Source organism: Podarcis vaucheri, assembly GCF_965113315.1.
Source record: "Podarcis vaucheri genome assembly, chromosome: 9".
Classification (NCBI taxonomy): Eukaryota; Metazoa; Chordata; class Lepidosauria; order Squamata; family Lacertidae; genus Podarcis; species Podarcis vaucheri.
Genome location: NC_138767.1, coordinates 17,594,378 through 17,613,302, shown reverse-complemented (window position 1 = coordinate 17,613,302; position 18,925 = coordinate 17,594,378). Strand labels below are relative to the sequence as shown.

Below are 18,925 nucleotides of genomic sequence, written 5' to 3'. Positions count from 1 at the left end.
AAGGGGATAACAGAATGTTTTGCCATAAATTAAGAATGACTGTGTTGGAAAGTAAAAAGCAAATTAATTCTAGCAACTATGAAGTTCATATTTTAACTTCTCTAGTTATACATACTATTGAGAACCGATAGCTGACTTTTTAGTACCAAATCAGCTTCTGGGCATTTCCATTTAGATGAGAAAGGCTGTCTTAGCTCTTTATAAATCCCCAAGCTGGGAAAGATACAAAGTGTATTAGCACCTGGTACGCTCTTAAAAGTTTATTGTCCAAAAAATTGAAAACTCTTTGCAATTGTTTTAAGCAAATGTGGTTGTATCTTAATTTGTCGTAATGAGGGAGATGCTCATTACAGTGTCTCTCTTCTCTGCCCCAGGGCACCTGTGAAGATTATATTTTTCATCTCAATGGGTCTTTGCTTTTGCTGAACTCCTTAAAATACCCAGGCATACTATACCTCCAGAAGGCTGCAAGAGCATTTGCTTGACTTAATTACTGCATTGCTTTTTAGTAATTGACAGGTGATAATACTGGTGTTAATCAAGATACTGCATCACAAAGTCAAATTATAATCGTAAAACTTTTATATTGAGATGCGTATTTCATATCTAATTGCACCACAATAACCAGGGCAGATTATTTCCTCCTGCTGTATTGTTTTCTGACCTGTGATATGGCTATACTCCTTCTATCCTTATAGCTTGCTTAAAGTACTTCTGTGTGAATAGTGGAATTATTTAAACCTCAGCGCCTAGGACTTGCCGATCGTCAGGTCGGCGGTTTGAATCCCCGCGGCGGGGTGCGCTCCCGTTGCTCGGTCCCAGCGCCTGCCAACCTAGCAGTTCGAAAGCACCCCCGGGTGCAAGTAGATAAATAGGGACCGCTTACTAGCGGGAAGGTAAACGGTGTTTCCGTGTGCTGCGCTGGCTCGCCAGATACAGCTTGTCACACTGGCCATGTGACCCAGAAGTGTCTTCGGACAACGCTGGCCCCCGGCCTCTTAAGTGAGATGGGCGCACAACCCTAGAGTTGGACACAACTGGCCCGTACGGGCAGAGGTACCTTTACCTTTACCTTATTCCCTGCAATGTTAATGGCTGCACTACAAAAGCTGCTCACTTAGACGAGCATCCAGATGAATTATGCATGAATTTATTACTTTGGTCAATTTTGCTGGACCTTGTATCCTAGGGCTGCCATACATCTGGAATATCCAAAAGGAAATGTCCGCTTTTTCCTGGATCTTAGCTCAACAATTTTGGGGGTGTCCTGGTTTTTACTTTTTGAAATATGACAACCCTGTAATTCAAAAAATGACTGGGAAAGTGATGTCATAGACTGAGGCTCATGTATCTAGTATTGGAATGCAACTAGACTCATCATCAGCCAAGTAACTGTCTCTACCTGGAATATCACTGAAAACTGGTATTTAAAAATATTGTTTTAAACTGTGAAAAGAAGCTACAATCGCATCTACTCCTATGCCAAATCATGTCAATAGCAATTAGTTTTTATTTCTAGAATAGATCTTCCAGATTCAGAGGCAGTACAACCTTGATTACTGAAAATGGGTTAAATCTAAGTGGCCCTAACTAAATTTTCTTGCTTGTGTTGCGTAGGTCACAGTCAAGACATGTTGGGATACAGAACAGGGATGTTGTTGAGCTACAACTCCTTCCATTCTTGACCGCTGGCCATACTGGTTGAGGCTGATGGGATCCATAGTCCAACGTCTAGATGGCCACAGGATACCCTCTAGCCCAAGGGTGGCTATTTTGGCTTGCCATGACAAATAGAAATGCTTGACATAAATGAGATCAATTCATTCAGGCATTACCTTATTTACAGTCTGCCCTTCACCATACGGTCCCAGACAGAGCAGAAATATATTACATAAAAATCTTTTTTTTTTAAAGCACTGCGAAATTTTGCAATAAAAAAACAGAACCTCAGGAAGATGTAAAAGCAGGCAATAAAATTATCTGAGCAGCTCCATACGGCAAACCTTCCCAAAGTCCTGCCTAACAAGGTGTCTTAATGGTTCCCTACCACTTTACAGCATTAAAAGTCCATAATATACACTGCCAGCCAACCCTATTCATATTATTCCCAAGCCTCACATGAGAGAGGGTTGTTTAGGCCAAGGGATAATGGGGCTTACCAAAGCCTCTTTCTGTCTATATGGTCCTGCCCCATAACCTACCGTATTTTTCGTCCTATAGGAAGCACTTTTTCCCCTCCAAAAATGAAGGGGAAATGTGTGTGCATCCTATGGGGCGAATGCAGGCTTTCGCTGAAGCCTGGAGAGCGAGAGGCATCAGTGCGCACCGACCCCTCTCGCTCTCCGGGCTTCAGGAAGCTCTGCGCAACCCTCAGGAGACCGGCTCCGAGGGTTGCGCAGAGCTGCCTGCAGTCCCGTGATCAGCGCAGCTCTGCACGGCCACTGGGAGCCGGGCGCGAAGTCCCGCCCCACTCCCGGTGGCTGGGCAGAGCTGCCTGCAGTCCCGGGATCAGCGCAGCTCTGCACGGCCACCGGGAACGGGGCACGATGTCCCGCCCAGCTCCGGATGGCCGCACAGAGCTGCCTGCAGTCCTGGGATCAGCGCAGCTCTGCGCGGCCACCGGGAGCCGAGCGCGAAGTCCCGCCCCGCTCTCAGTGGCTGCGCAGAGCTGCCTGCAGTCCCAGGATCAGCGCAGCTCTGCGCGGCCACCGGGAGCCGGGCGCAAAGTCCCGCCCCGCTCCCGGTGGCTGCGCAGAGCTGCCTGCAGTCCCGGGATCAGCGCACTTCTCCCCATAGCCAGCCCCACAAGCTCGGGGGACAGCGGGGAGGCAGAGCACGCCTTCCTGCTGTTCCCCGACCTGGTTCTTCCAGCCCCGCACCTGGGGGGGAAATAATTTTTTCCCCCGTTATTTTCCCCCCAAAAAACTAGGTGCGTCCTATGGGCCGGAGCGTCCTATGGGGTGCAAAATACGGTATTAAATGCATTCCAAATTTGTCTTTTCTCACATTAGAGTTTGATGAAATCTTGGGCAACTGTGTTCTTTCTACTCTACTCTCTCTCCACATTCCCAATCTGCTGTTTATTCAACAACATAACTCAATTGTCTTTTTAAGCAATCTATTAAGTTCTGGAATGTTTTCTTCTGGAGACACATTTCATAGTCAAAGCCACTGGGGTTCCGTTGCAGTCCAGTTGCGCTCTTCCTCACTAGAATCATTAACAAATACTGCCAGGTTTAATTTATAGATGCAGAAGGAACCCCTAAATCACTGCAGCATTCTCCACCCAGCCTTGTTCATCAGACTCAAAAATAATTTAGCAACTCCTTAATTAATTCCTAATTGACATCCTTGGGTCATTACGCCAACACTTTCATTTGGCTGTATACCAACAGACAGCGACCTAGGGGATATTTGGCTTATAAGATTTCTCCCAGGATGTCCAATAAAACTTTTCCTTTCAAAAGTAAATTTTATTGCTATTGTTGCTGCCAGTTATTAAACTGAATAACATCCAAATCCTAAACAAATTAACTTTTAAAAATCCCCACTTACCCGAAAAGGAGAATTGGGGGGGGGGGTTCATAACTGGACCTCCCACTGTTTCATTTTTAAATGCAGGATCAGATTATGTTTAACATAACACTGTAACACAAAATCATCTCACTGCAGCTGCTATTTGTGCCACTGGGCTGAAACATATACGGTAGGTGTGCTCTTCCAAAGCAACTTACAAGCAACTCCACATAGATGCATTAAAACTGGGGGGGGGGGGTGTTACATTTAAAATATCTCACCCACTTCTAATAGGCCAGATAGTTATTGCCTGGTGATTAATGTGGCTCTCTGCAGCAGTGCAAACTACAGTTGCAGTTCATGGGAGAGTTATTTTGCTGTTCAATCACGCAACTAATTTTTATTTTTTTTTACATGTTCCCAACAACATCTGACTATCTCATACAGCGTAGAGCAAGAAAGCTAAATGGGGCACTCCTTGTAGGGCTGCAGACAGGCTCAGCTCTCTGATGAGTGCAGACAGAGCCAGTTCAAAGTTGAGGGGACCCTCTGCAAAGTGTTCTCTGGTGAGACCCTCCTTCATCAGCTGGCAACTCCAAGAGGCTTACCTGGAGATGGGAACAGCAGGTGCCAATAGCAGCCCTCCAATGTAGCCGCCATTATAATTCCTCACAGTGACTCCAATGAAGAATCATTCTGCGGCATTCTGGTAAATTTTAAGAAGGGATCCCAGACTTAGTTGCCCACTGAAAAAATGTTGCTTTAAGGGTGGGCCCTGAGCAGATATTAGCAGTGGACCCTGCTGGAATAGTGGGACCCAGCAGTTGCCTGATGATACACATTCTATGGCCTGCAGGAACAGAGCATTGAAGAAAACAGCAACAGAGTCCACAACCACTCAGTTTCCCTTATTGGTGGCAATGAAGATTAGGCCCAGTCTGGCCTCTTCTTCATCCACCTGCTCTTGCAGGAAATAAAGCAGCCACAGCTAAGGAGAATGATCAGCTGCCCCTGATAGCCATTGGCTCTCTCAAAAGGAAAGCTGGCCACAGTGAGGAGCAGTTGGTCCCACTGAAAGCCCATCAAAACAAGAGCTGAACCTCAACAGGAACAGAATAATATGGTCCAAAGCAAGGTGAAAGGAACAGTTAATTGCAATGCAATTTTAGTGCTTCATAATGTCCTCAGAGCCACCAAGCAGGCCAGTTTAGGGCATCCTTTATTTGATGAATCTCTCAGTGATCTGTTAATAAGGAATTGCTGGAATTCCTTGGGCTGGACAACACAAACCTTTTTTTTAAAAAAAAACCCCAGCACTTCTGTCCTACCATGTGCCTAAAGGAGTGGGAGAAACCTATTATATGAACACCTGGCAGAAGAATAACCCAGAGACCTTAATTATTTCACTGGCATTTTACACTGCCAGCTCATTATACTGTGTTATTAAATGAACACAGTGGCACAACACTAAACTTTAAAGCAAGAAACCCCCAGATTCATTTAATGTTTGTTTGTTTATTTATTGTCATTAAAAATGCCACAAAGAGTGCTAAAAATTTTATATACAAGTTCCACAGGCAAAGCTGGCTGCAATTCCAGTGCTTGTGAGCATGCCCTGCAATTCTGTGTTCATGTACTTGGTAGTTACGGTAGTTGCACTGGGTTCAGTTGTGCTGCCCAAGACTAGAAAACATGCATTTAATCAATTAGACTGCATGCACAGCTTTATATTATCCCCCCTCCCTGTTATCTGATAGCATAATGGTAGAGCTGGATCAGAAGATAATTGGGTTTATTTAACTGGATACACAATCTAATCTACTGCACTATAAAAAGAATGATTCCCCTTTACTTAAAACTTAATTTAACCCTTGGGCAATTCAGTAGAGATTTTTAGAGTCCCCCTGGGATTTTTAGAATCCCAGAAGCTTCCCTTTTGAACATATCCCTTTCATCTTAAGAGGTTCTGGCCAGGTTGAGCTACAGTGGGAAATAATTATTTTCTGCTATGAGAAGAGCTGTGGTGAGCCTCAGCTAGCAAACCCTCCTTCCCCTCTCCCCCTTTCTCATGCCTTTTGGAGATCAAAAGCTTTTGCTTTAATTTTGAACTAACCACTATTTTGGAAAACAAAACAGTGAGCAGGGCAGATTTATTCTTTTTACTTTTTGTTAGTGCATTAAGAGGCAATATCTACCGTGATCAGGCCTCACGTAGATCTGTTTCAGGAGTGAGGAATTCATGGCTCTCCAAGTAACTCCAGTTCCCATCAGCCCCATCTAGCATGGTCAATAGTCAAGGGTGATGGGAGGTCTAGTCCAATACCTGAGGCCCCATATACCAGAACCCTAGTCTTTTATTCTTTTTTTTATCCCTACCTTTCCTGGCACATAGAACAAACTAGGTTGGATCTGAACTGCAGCTAACTTTATTTTACTTTAATCCACATTAGGAGAACCCAGAGCTTTTGCTTTCAAACTTGAGGGCATAGTAATTGAGTTCTGGCCATGTACAAATGATATCCACCCTTACACAATTGTTTGAATGGTCCCTTCCTTTCATCACTGAGGTATGAGCTCTTCATTTACATAGGCACAGTTCAGAAATCAATGTTTTGCATTATACAAGACACATTTAAATAGGAAGGGGGGACTAGAAGAAACAAGGTTAAACTAATGCTAGGATTCTATGCACAAGCACTTGATGGGTTTCCACCCTATAAAAACAGTAACCTTCCTTACGACGCTGTCACGACAATTCCTTTCGTGCATTTGAAACATGTAATCTTCTAATTTATGTGGTGTAATAAACAGGCACTCCCTAAGGTGGATCATGTCTTTTATATTAGGCTCAATTTTAAGCATTTCAGTATTGACAGAATGTGGGAAGCACCAAAGGATTACAAGTAAATATTTAGCACTTCTACACAGCGGCATTTCCCCCCATGCCACATGCAGAGAACTTTACAAAGAATAGACTGTTAATTTTCCACAGTAGTCCTGCAAAGTAAAGGTAAAGGTAAAGGGACCCCTGACCATTAGGTCCAGTCATGGCCGACTCTGGGGTTGCGGCACTCATCTCGCTTTATTGGCCGAGGGAGCCGGCATACATCTTCCGGGTCATGTGGCCAGCATGACTAAGCCGCTTCTGGAGAACCAGAGCAGCGCACGGAAACGGCATTTACCTTCCCGCCAGAGCGCTACCTATTTCTCTACTTGCACTTTGACGTGCTTTCGAATGGCTAGGTTGGCAGGAGCAGGGACCGAGCAATGGGAGCTCACCCCATCGTGGGGATTCGAACTGCCGACCTTCTGATCAACAAGTCCTAGGCTCTGTGGTTTAACCCACAGCGCCACCCACGTCCCAAGTCCTGCAAGGTAGGTGACCATAAATGCAGGCTATTCATTTAAAAGTTGTTGGGCGGGGTTAGGACAAGACCAGCCTATCATTGAAGACAAATCCTCGCCTCCCACCAAATCAATGCCCTGTTTGCAGGAAATCTCAAAAGTAACCTGTGCCAAGAGGAGCTTCACAACCACAGGAGGCAGAGCTGGGGGGGGGGGGAGATATGTTGCTGCCCCAGCAGATGGCATGCCCCACCCCCAAAGTTTTAAATTAATTCCCTCTCGAAATATCCCTATTACTGGAGGTGGAGGGAGTCCCAAAGTCTCCACCCAGTCAAAATGCAAGCCAAATGTTTTTGCTGTTGTTTGAGCTGAAAGTTTCAGTGAGGTGTAGAGCAAGAGAGATAGCTATTTAAGTTTAATACATAAGGAATTCTTCTTTTTGACATTTATATTTTTACTGTGCACTTCAAAAGTTAGGGTGCTTCCAGATTGTCACTAGTTTCAGGTGGGCATCAATCACATACGGGCAAATTCAGGTTGCACAAATAAAGTTGATTGGGTGGTTTTGTACAATGCACTTTGCTAAAAGATCACCCTATTTGCAATAAGGAAAGTGATGGGGAAACACAACATCAAGGGGGCCTACCTGGAGTCGAGTTTAACTTTTCGGCATAGAGTTAAAACCTTGTTATTTTCCTAGACCTTGTCGAGTCTGCACTATGCTTTTCTTTGTGTTCTGTGCAGCCTAGTTGTGCTTTACGTTGTTTTTATGGTGTGTGCCTGCGTCTAAAAACCACCCTGGGGTATTCAATCTCAAAAATAAATAAAGGTGGAAGCAGGTGGTCCTGTAGAGACATGGAATGCAAGCTGCATTCTTACTCTGGTTCTGCCTCTGCTGAAGTAGATCCCTCTGCTGCATCTCTGTGACAGGTGTGTGATTGGAGCATTCAATCACTCATGGTGCTGAGATGAAGAACAATTATCTGCTATCAGAAGAGGCTACATGTATTATCGCCGTACAACTCCTTCCAGACAAAAAGGATACTAAGAGAGTTGCACAGAACTAATGGGTAGGGTTGTGTTTGCCGTTCTCCCTCTTACGGCCTCAAAGTAATGTTACCTTTTCCCGGACATGTTTATGTGACCCTGGGTGTAATATAGTTAGAACCCATTAAAGAAATAAAACAGAGGCAAACTGTGCGGTTGTGCATGCCCAGCAAACACCGCCTGAGGCAATTTTGCTGAGGATTTGACAGGGGTAGCTGGTGTCTCTACATTAACCAGTCCACTGGGAAGAGATTAGACACAACTAATATTTCTATCGGAGATTATTGCTCAATGCAACATTCAAATAAGAATAGATGCTTCCTGGCATGCTTGGGTGTGAATGTTATTTTGGGAGCTGGTGTGCCAGTGAACTATTCATTCAATGAGACGGCCAAAGCAACACACAACAGATAAAATTTAACAAATGTTACAAAACAAGAATTAGATGGGAGACAGAAATTCAAATATTACGACCCCAATTAAAAAAATATTAGTGGAAAAGCTGGTTAGAAAAAAGTTTTAGCAACATAACAATGTTGACCAAAAAAGAAGATGGTTTTTCAAGGTCTGACCTTTAGACATTAGGCATTAAAAGCATATGGAATACTAATGTGCCTCCAATTACCAAGCAATTGGGTTTCTTCTGCAAGGTAAGTAAGTCCACCATTTGAAAACTGGCCTATGGAAGTGATCCATAGAAAAACAGCTTGATCTCCAGCAATAGCATCATTATGAATAGGGTTAAGCAAGAAATTAGCATCTCAAGTGAAGAGAATGATATCCTGTATAGCAACTGCTAGAAGTTATTCAGATCATAAAATGGCTAAATATATAATCCACTCTCCCTTCTTAAAAAAACAGAAATGTATTTTACTACTGACTTCCTAAAAAGTGCACTCAGCAAAATCTCATTCAAAAGAAATAGACAAGTTGTAAATGCGGCCCATCAGCCTGGCTTACCAGAATGCCTGTGATGCTGTTCTTCCAGGAATTCCAAGTCAAGCATGAGGTCATCCTCATCCAGGTCACAGGAGCCCAAGTTATTCAAAACATCCTGTAGTATGCCAACAAAATAACAGTTTAGGAAGGTGACTGAATGTGTGGATGGGATTTTCAGAAAATCTCAGTGATAAGCTTATCCTCATCTAATTTTATCTAATTGCCATTTTGCTTCCTGATCTCAATAAGAAGTTGTGAACAATAATAGCATATTATATACATTATTATTCTACACATTGTTACTTGCATGTTATACACATATGAACTCCAAGTTTCCTGAAGTTAACCAGACAACAATGCATATAACTGCATAAAAATACTTAGGTATTAACACTTATACAATTAAGCTACAAAAATATAGTGCTACATGGGCTTCACTCTTTTATATGTATTATATGTATAATATATGCACATTTTTGCATATAATTTGTTGATTTTTTTAAAAAAGAAAACATGCATGAGCATAAAAGGTGCCTGGTCCAGGAATAGTTTGATGCAGGCAAAGTTTGATCAGGTCAGAACCATCAAATCTATTTAAATCTATTTAGAACAGATTCCATCTCTATCCCTAACTGATTATGAAGAAAGCAACAACTTTGCAGTGGTTTATTAAAATGATAAAACATTGTGTATATGCGATCTTTGTGTGCAATTGGTTTTCTGTCTTAAAACTTAAAAACTGAAAAATTATCTATATTTTAACATGATAAAAAATAATACGAATTAACAACAATAATTTCATACTTTCAAAAAGTTAAAATAACAATAAACTTAAAACGGATTAAAACACAAATACTTACAAGTTTTTTAAAAAAATATAGCGAACTGTTTAGAAATGTTTTTTCAATTAAAAGATACATCTATGGTGAATAAGGAGAATATGATGAAGCACCATTCTGAAACAGAGAGCGTTGCCCCTTCAATATCCATAAACTGCAGTCTGAACCTGTGCATGAACCAGGCAACTTATAAATGCATTTAGATGCATTGATAGGGAGGCTAAAAATAATGATGTCAGAAAAATCTTACTAGATCAGGCAAAGGGTCTGTCTAATTTTGCATTCTTTCTTCAGTGGGAGCTAGCACAGCGATACCAGGAAACATCTTGGATGAATTCACATTGAGGCACTGAAAAGCATGACTCAGTAGCCTGATCACATTGCGCTTGGAAAGGGCCCTGCAGGCTATGGGTTCCAATCCAGAATTCTGTCACACTTCGTGGGACGTGGAGTAATGCTTCTTTTGTATTTATGCTTCTTTATACCTATATCCTACCCAATGAGGGGCATGCAGCAAAGCACTCACCACAAATCTCTGCAGCCAGTCTAATATACTGGAGCACAGGCCTTCGAACCAAAAACTAATGCCCGTCTCAGGCAAGGGAACCCTGTCTGGGCAAAAGAGGACCATGCATTGTGAGCGGATTGAGGGATAGCTAATAACAAAGTCGCCAAAAAGCGACTTTACTCAACCTTCTCTGTGCGGTTTCAACTGGGGGGAGGCTTGCACCCCTTTATCAGCACCTCTGCGGCCACATTGACCACCCAAGACCATGTTTGGCAAAATTTCCATCAGGCTATTGAGGTCTGCCTTCTCGACCCTCTCAATGCTGCCCCCTTCATTCATCACAGTTAACAAAATAATTTGTTCTGAACTCCAAAAACTTTTACAACTGCTTTATTAAAAAAAAAAAAAACAACACACACACACACACACACACACACACACACACTATTGCTGTCAAGCACATCCAGAGAGAATTACAAGACAATTTCTATTTTCTTCCTTTAAAAAAAGCACATATGGAAGAAGCCCATACAATGCCTTAATTCAAAGTATTCCCATTAAAATGCTTTGTTAGTTAAGGAGGAAGAAAAGGAAACAAAATTTCTCTGTGTTCCAAAGATAGGCTGACAGATGAATGCTGACATGTCCTTTCTTTTATTTTCTTTTTCTTTTTCCTCCCCTTGGAAGACTTAATCACTGCTTGCAGACAAACGCTTCAGCAAAAGCTTTAATAAAACTCTCCATTGACTTTGGAATAGCCCCTTAGAAACTTTTAAAAATACAGCTTTCTTCCTCCCAGTTGTCTTCCTTTGGCACATAAAACTGCATTTAACCCCTGTGGTGCAGGAGAATGAAACCAAAGTCTGCTTTGCCCCTTCTTGCCCCTTCTTCTCAACAACTTATCTTGGGACAGTTCCCTTTCATTAAAGTGTGATCTTCAAACAAAAACAATTGTCAAACAAAGAATGTGTATACAAAGAATGAATGAGTGTCTGTGTGTTGCAGTTCATTGTTGCAGAAAGGAAGGCTTCCATTCATTTCTGCCTCAAAGTGCTACACCTACAGAGTGCAAGGGAGCTGGAAAAAAAATGCTTGGTAATTGTCCAATTCTGATGTGAAATCCCCCCCCAAAAAAAATTATGGGTTCAGATTACAAGGGTTCTACAATGATTAGACACATTTTTAACTCTCCGGGTTCCTGTTCAATGTTCCAGCTAGTCAGCCATGCCCTTCTTGAATCATAGAATCATGGAGTTGGAAGGGACCCTGACCATCATCTAGTCCAGGGGTCTGCAACCTTTAAGACAAAAAGAGCCACTTGGACCCGTTTCCGAAGGAAAAAAAACTGGGAGCCACAAAACCATTGCAACATTTAAAACAAATATATCTCTGGAGCCGCGATCTGACAGCGGGCGGGAAGGTGACGTCGGGACGGTGCGTAACTAACGCACGCACCGCCCCCATGCGACGTCACAGCCAGTACAGCACCCGCCACAGTGGGGAGTGTTGGGGCGCACAATGCACCTCCTCCCCTCGCTAGTATCCGCCCCGGAGCCACGGCAAAGGTGTAAAAGAGCCACATGCGGCTCCGGAGCCGCGGGTTGCTGACCCCTGATCTAGTCCAACCTCCTGCAATGCAGGAATATGCAGCTATCCCTTACGGGGATTGAACCTGCAACCTTGACGTTATAAGTGTCACACTCTAACCAACTGAGCTATCCAGCTTTAAGAAAACCCACCACTGGTTCAGGAAGGGCTGTGGTTCAGTGGTAGAGCACATGCTCTGCGTTCAAAAGGTCCCTGATTTAGTTCCTCAGATCACCATGTAGGGCTGGGAGAGATATGAAGCTCAGGTGTAGACAATACTGAGCTAGATGGACCAGTGGCCTGACTCGTATAAGGCAGCTTCCCATAGTCCCCTTAGTGCCCCATCAGCTTCTGGCTTGCAGATGTGGCTGCAGGTCCAAAAAGGTTAGCTAACGCATGTTAGAATAGAACATGATGTCAGAAACAAGACCAAAATTCTTGCCTAAGCTAAGTGGAAGGGGGTGGAAACAGAGGCTGAAAGAGATCTGAATGTGAGTACTGTACCTTTCAGCACATTATTGCTTTCAATGGGATACACATCCTAACAAAGATTCCAATATGAATCCCCATCCACAAGTAGCACAACCAGGGCTAAACAATGGTGTGAGCAAGGCTTAATACAACATAAGCAAGCAAAGCACTTTTTGCCAGTGTGGTGTAGTGGTTAAGAGCGGTAGTCACGTAATCTGGGAAACCAGGTTCGCGTCTCCGCTCCTCCACATGCAGCTGCTGGGTGACCTTGGGCCAGTCACACTTCTATGAAGTCTCTCAGCCCCACTCACCTCACAGAGTGTTTGTTGTGGGGGAGGAAGGGAAAGGAGAATGTTAGCCGCTTTGAGACTCCTGAAGGGGAGTGAAAGGAGGGATATCAAATCCAAACTCTTCTTCTTCTTCTTCTTGAAGCCAGGACTATCATTTTCCAGGACAGTGGCTGTGCATGCGCTTTGCTCTTCTCTTTACTGTGCATGTGCCCAAATATCAAAGTACAACAGCTAAATGAAAAGGAAACAAGCAATATTTTGCATGCCATACGCACACATACAATTTCATGTACATGGGGCCCTTTGGTCACTATAGAGTCACTACAGGATCACTTATTTGGCTGTCAGGAGGCTCTATCAGCAGATGTGTCTTCAGGAAGAATAGTCTACTCAGAGTGAAAGAGAAGTCTTGGACCCAGCAGATGATCAGAGAGAGGAGGAGCTGGGAGTGATGAGTGATGAGGTCTTTCAATATCTTCTAAAACAGCAGATTCAACATTTTCAGGGCTGGGAACCACCTTTAACCCAAGTATGCATTTAGAACTCATTCCTTATCTGTTGACCATACATTTGTATTGTGGTAGTGCTGCTGTAGCAACCCATCTGATAGTTGGTCCCAGGACACACCAATGCTGTTAATTTTGCACTGAGCACCTAATGCCCAGCTCACTTGCTCCATATTGATAGTCCCTGCTTACTAGGTACTAGGTACTGGTCATGGACACTGACAGTGCTGTGCAATAGCTAGATACGTTGGGAACTGAAGTTGCTGTTTCTATAAATGAACAGTACATGCCGCAGCATGGAGCCACATTTATTTAACTTACATGCTGTAGGTCTTCCAACAACATTGTTTACAGATTTTGATCCAGATCTTGTTCATTTGTTCAGTGATTGATATGGTCTCAAACTTATTCTGCCATTTTTGTCAGCTGCTTCTTGTTTACTATTGTCAGCAGACAAAATATTTCTTGTCCCTTCCTATGATTCAATGTTCCCTTATTCAATTGATGCAAATTACCATCCAATTACAGCAATATTGTTACAAAGTCTTGACTAATGCTTGTGACATTCTGTGCTCTGATTGCAAACATTATAATGAATCTACATCCCATTAATACTAGATGTTTATTAACAAGTTATTCAGCTTTTAACTGGATCCTTGTTTGGCAATAAATTTTGGCTATATTCATATTCAAATTTGCTATCCTTATGGATAAATAATCTATATCATTATATCATAATTCTTGTCAAACTTGAGCTTCCTTTTAAAACCACAGGCAAGGAGATTTCAGTTTATGTTCATCTTAATGCCACATTGAGGACTTTGGTAAAAGTCTGTGGAGAGATCAATATATTTATATGTTTGTTTAAAATGTCACCCTTCTGCCTGGCAATAGGCATCCAGAGAGGCTTACGATCAGAAAAATTAAAACAAAAACACTGTAAAATCTTAAAAGGCAAGCCACAAGATCGGAACTATGACAGGTATTAGACCAACCAATGTTTCTTCTATCAATATCAACAAGGAGAAAAAAATAGTGCATTGTGACGCGTTCCCCCTTAAGGCTTTCCCCAAACTGAATGTCTTTACAGGTACTTGCCTGTGAAAGGAGAAAATATGTCATTCAGATAAGACCTCCTGGAGAAAGAAGTTCCAGACACAGTAACACCAATGAGAAGCTGTACAAACCTCTACTCTCAAGATGTGGGGGTACCTGGAACAGGACTCCCGATGACAACATGGGCAATGGCAAGTTTGAATGGAAACAGGCAGCTTTTCAGAGATACCCTGATCCCAAACAGTTTAGGGCAGGGATAGGGGAATTCCTGGTCCTCTAAGTGTTGTGATGGATGATGAGGGATGATGAGCTCTCAGTGACAAAACTAGCATTTTGAATTGGGCCTGGAACCCAGCAGGTTAAGAACAGTTTCAGATTAAGAACGGACCTCCAGAACGAATTACATTCTTAACCCGAGGTACCACTTTATATGTCATGATCTCGCACAGTGGGAAATTCACAGAGCCTCTCATGCTCTCTCTAACTCCATCTAGCCTTTCACCAGAGAGCAGTGACACACAGTGCTATATGTTTCAAGAAGAAGAAGATGAAGAAGATTGCAGAATTTAAAGAGAAAACAGATATACCTTCCCTTCAACTATTTTCCCTACAGGCCAAGCCCATGAGAACCAACACATGACTTACAATATTATGGTATATGCCTAAAGATTTTCCACACATAACAGAAATGTTTTGAACACATTTTTTAGAACACAATCATACAAATTAAAGACTGAAAGTGTTTCTAGCAACAACTAATTCAAAGATTTTAACTGAGAAGCATGGCACACAGTCATAAAAAGAGCCCGCAAACACTAAAATGGAAAACCTTTAAGCCATTTAAAGCAATGTTAACTCTAAGAACCATAACTGAATAATTCATGGGCATAATGAAAGGCTTCCCCTTCTGGACTCTTCCACAGACTTCAAAGAGAAAATAAAATTACATGAAAACCAGGAAATAGGAAGAAGACTTACAAAATGCTGATTTCACTGCTGACATACCAAGAACCTCTGTGTATCTAATGTAAAGCTTTCTGGATGCCTTTCATATGCTGTGAGCAGATTAAATGTATTCGGCTCCTGAATGCAGCCATCAAATAATCATGTTTTCTAGTGAAATGTATGAGAGGTTGTCAGAAGAAAAATATAAATCCTGCAGTACTTGGTTACTCAACATTTCTGTTTCTGTGGACAAACAGTTTAAGAGTAGTACTCAAAGGCCCAGAAGAAAGAGAAATATGCTATGGTAGTATGGTATGGCTTATTTGTGTACCACTTATTGGTGCAATGTCCCCCCAACTTTAATATTTATTAATAAAATAAAAGGGCCGTGCATGCAATAAATTGACCTGAACAATATAAAATAGCAATCGAATTTAGCCAAAAATACAGATTATGTAACAGGATCTGATTATCATGAGGTGGAACATACTGGAGGCTGCAAAAGCTTCCATGCAAAAGCGACCAATTTAGGCATGTCCATATGACGTGTGATCACTGAAACACAGGTCATTTTGGACCCGGAAGAGGGAAGAAGAGGGATAGAACAAGAGCCTAACAGAGGCAAGATGTAACAGGGCAGGGGGCGCTTATGCGCACTCTGTAGATGCGCGCGGGAGCAAGGAACAGAAACCCCGTGTGATATGAAAGTCGCCTGTACTTTGCTTCATTGCAGGAGCAAAAAAGCCATCAGAGCCACGTCAATGGCATTTCCTCTTACACACTGTGGTAGATATTAGACTGATCCAAGTCATTCTGCACGCCCCTCCTTTGTCTCTGTTTTCCTGGCTCAGGAAGAAACTGTGGAGGGGTGGGGGGAGAGAATGGAGAAATCATGCATTAGAAATATTCCCATAGGAAATGATAAAAATTGTCAGCTTGTTATGTGAACACTTGCCTAATGAACAATTTCCTTGCCTAATGAACAATTTCCTGTAAAATTTCCTGGGAATGCATTATGTTTGGAAATAAGGACCTGCCTGTATCCTTTCTATTGAAAGGAGTGCTCCTATTCAGGGTTCCAGCCAGCCATTCCCAGCTATTAGCTGTGGCTGTATAGAAGCATGCTACTTTATTTCCTGCTTGTTGATTTTTAAAAAAATGTGTTGGTTCAGTGAGCTACAGAAAACTCTGACGAGTTAAAAAAAAACTTTTCCAAACTGTAATTAATCTCAGAATACATTATTATTATTATTATTCCAATATGCATTTTCTTGTTTTGTTTAACCCCACTATCCAAATTGTCATTGCAGCACTGCTAGGATAGAAATTTAATTGGCAAAGACCTGATGCTGTTCTTTAAATACCGTATTTTTTGCCCTATAGGACGCACCGGCCCATAGGACGCACCTAGTTTTTTGGGGGGGAAATCAAGGGAAAAAAATTTATTTCCCCCCCAGGTTTGCGCAGCCATCCCCAAGCTAGAAGTGGGAGAAGGAGCGCTCCGTCTCCCTCTTCTGCCTTCAGGGACAGCTTGACCCGCTGTCCCCCGAGTTTGTGGGGCTGGTGGGGGGAGAAGCAAGCTTGCTTCTCCCCCCCCCCCCCGCCAGCCTTCAGATCAGGTCGGGGAATAGCGGGGTGGCAGCGCTCCGCCATCCCCCTATCCCCCGAGTTTGTGGGGCTGGCGGGGACGGGGAGAAGCAAGCTTGCTTCTCCCCCCCCCCAGCCTCCAGATCAGGTCGGGGAATAGCGGGGTGGCAGCGCTCCGCCATCCCCCTATCCCCCGAGCTTGTGGGGCTGGCGGGGGGGAGAAGCAAGCTTGCTTCTCCCCCCCCCCCGCCAGCCTCCAGATCAGGTCGGGGAATAGCGGGGTGGCAGCGCTCCGCCATCCCCCTATCCCCTGAGTTTGTGGGGCTGGCGGGGACGGGGAGAAGCAAGCTTGCTTCTCCCCCCCCCAGCCTCCAGATCAGGTCGGGGAATAGCGGGGTGGCAGCGCTCCGCCATCCCCCTATACCCCGAGCTTGAGGGGCTGGCGGGGGGGGGGGGAGAAGCAAGCTTGCTTCTCTCCCCCCCCCCGCCAGCCTCCAGATCAGGTCGGGGAATAGCGGGGTGGCAGCGCTCCGCCATCCCCCTATACCCCGAGCTTGAGGGGCTGGCGGGGGGGAGAAGCAAGCTTGCTTCTCTCCCCCCCCCCCCGCCAGCCTCCAGATCAGGTCGGGGAATAGCGGGGTGGCAGCGCTCCGCCATCCCCCTATCCCCCGAGCTTGAGGGGCTGGCGGGGGGGGGGAGAAGCAAGCTTGCTTCTCTCCCCCCCCCCGCCAGCCTCCAGATCAGGTCGGGGAATAGCGGGGTGGCAGCGCTCCGCCATCCCCCTATACCCCGAGCTTGAGGGGCTGGCGGGGGGGAGAAGCAAGCTTGCTTCTCTCCCCCCCCCGCCAGCCTCCAGATCAGGTCGGGGAATAGCGGGGTGGCAGCGCTCCGCCATCCCCCTATCCCCCGAGCTTGTGGGGCTGGCGGGGGGAGAAGCAGGCTTGCTTCTCTCCCCCCCCCGCCAGCCTCCAGATCAGGTCGAGGAATAGCGGGGTGGCAGCGCTCCGCCATCCCCCTATACCCCGAGCTTGAGGGGCTGGCGGGGGGGGAGAAGCAAGCTTGCTTCTCCCGCCCCCCACCAGCCTCCAGATCAGGTCGGGGAATAGCGGGGTGGCAGCGCTCCGCCATCCCCCTATCCCCCGAGCTTGTGGGGCTGGCGGGGGGAGAAGCAAGCTTGCCTCTCTCCCCCCCCCGACAGCCTCCAGATCAGGTTGGGGAATAGCGGGGTGGCGGCGCTCCGCCATCCCCCTATCCCCCGAGCTTGTGGGGCTGGCGGGGGGGAGAAGCAAGCTTGCTTCTCCCCCCCGCCAGCCTCCAGATCAGGTTGGGGAATAGCGGGGTGGCAGCGCTCTGCCATCCCCCTATCCCCCGAGTTTGTGGGGCTGGCGGGGACGGGGAGAAGCAAGCTTGCTTCTCCCCCCCCCCCAGCCTCCAGATCAGGTCGGGGAATAGCGGGGTGGCAGCGCTCCGCCATCCCCCTATCCCCCGAGCTTGTGGGGCTGGCGGGGGGGAGAAGCAAGCTTGCTTCTCCCCCCCCCCCGCCAGCCTCCAGATCAGGTTGGGGAATAGCAGGGTGGCAGCGCTCCGCCATCCCCCTATACCCCGAGCTTGAGGGGCTGGCGGGGGGGAGAAGTAAGCTTGCTTCTCTCCCCCCCCCGCCAGCCTCCAGATCAGGTCGGGGAATATCGGGGTGGCAGCGCTCCGCCATCCCCCTATCCCCCGAGCTTGAGGGGCTGGCGGGGGGGAGAAGCAAGCTTGCTTCTCTCCCCCCCCCCCGCCAGCCTCCAGATCAGGTCGGGGAATAGGGGGTGGCAGCGCTCCGCCATCCCCCTATCCCCCGAGCTTGTGGGGCTGCAGGCTGCTGCCCACAAGCCTTGCGAGCCCGCGGGACATCCCTCCGGGCTTGCAAGACTTGCAGATAGCTTCCTGAAGCCTGGAGAGCGAGAGGGGTCGGTGCGCACCGACCCCTCTCGCTCTCCAGGCTTCAGCGAAAGCCTGCATTCGCCCCATAGGACGCACACACATTTCCCCTTCATTTTTGGAGGGGGGAAAGTGCGTCTTATAGGGCGAAAAATACGGTAACTACAAAGAGACAGTGTTGCTTTCTTCCTAACACAGATAAGGGACACCATTCAAAGTGGGAAGACCCATTTATTCAGCAGTAGCAATGACTAACCTAGACAGCATCTTAAAAAGCAGAAACATCGCCTTGCCGACAAAGGTCCGTATAGTTAAAGCTATGGTTTTCCCAGTGGTGATGTATGGAAGTGAGAGCTGGACCATAAAGAA

General features: G+C 45.4%; 1 protein-coding gene across 6 annotated transcripts in view; it reads right to left on the bottom strand.

The window, feature by feature from the left end:
- CCSER1 (coiled-coil serine rich protein 1) overlaps positions 1-18,925 on the bottom strand; it is a 726,914-nt gene that overhangs the window by 538,835 nt on the left and 169,154 nt on the right. For all 6 annotated transcript variants that reach the window (XM_082236373.1, XM_082236372.1, XM_082236374.1 and 3 more), the window contains one exon: positions 8,869-8,962. In XM_082236373.1, the coding sequence (XP_082092499.1) occupies positions 8,869-8,962 (94 nt within the window). The remainder of the gene's footprint in view (positions 1-8,868; positions 8,963-18,925) is intronic.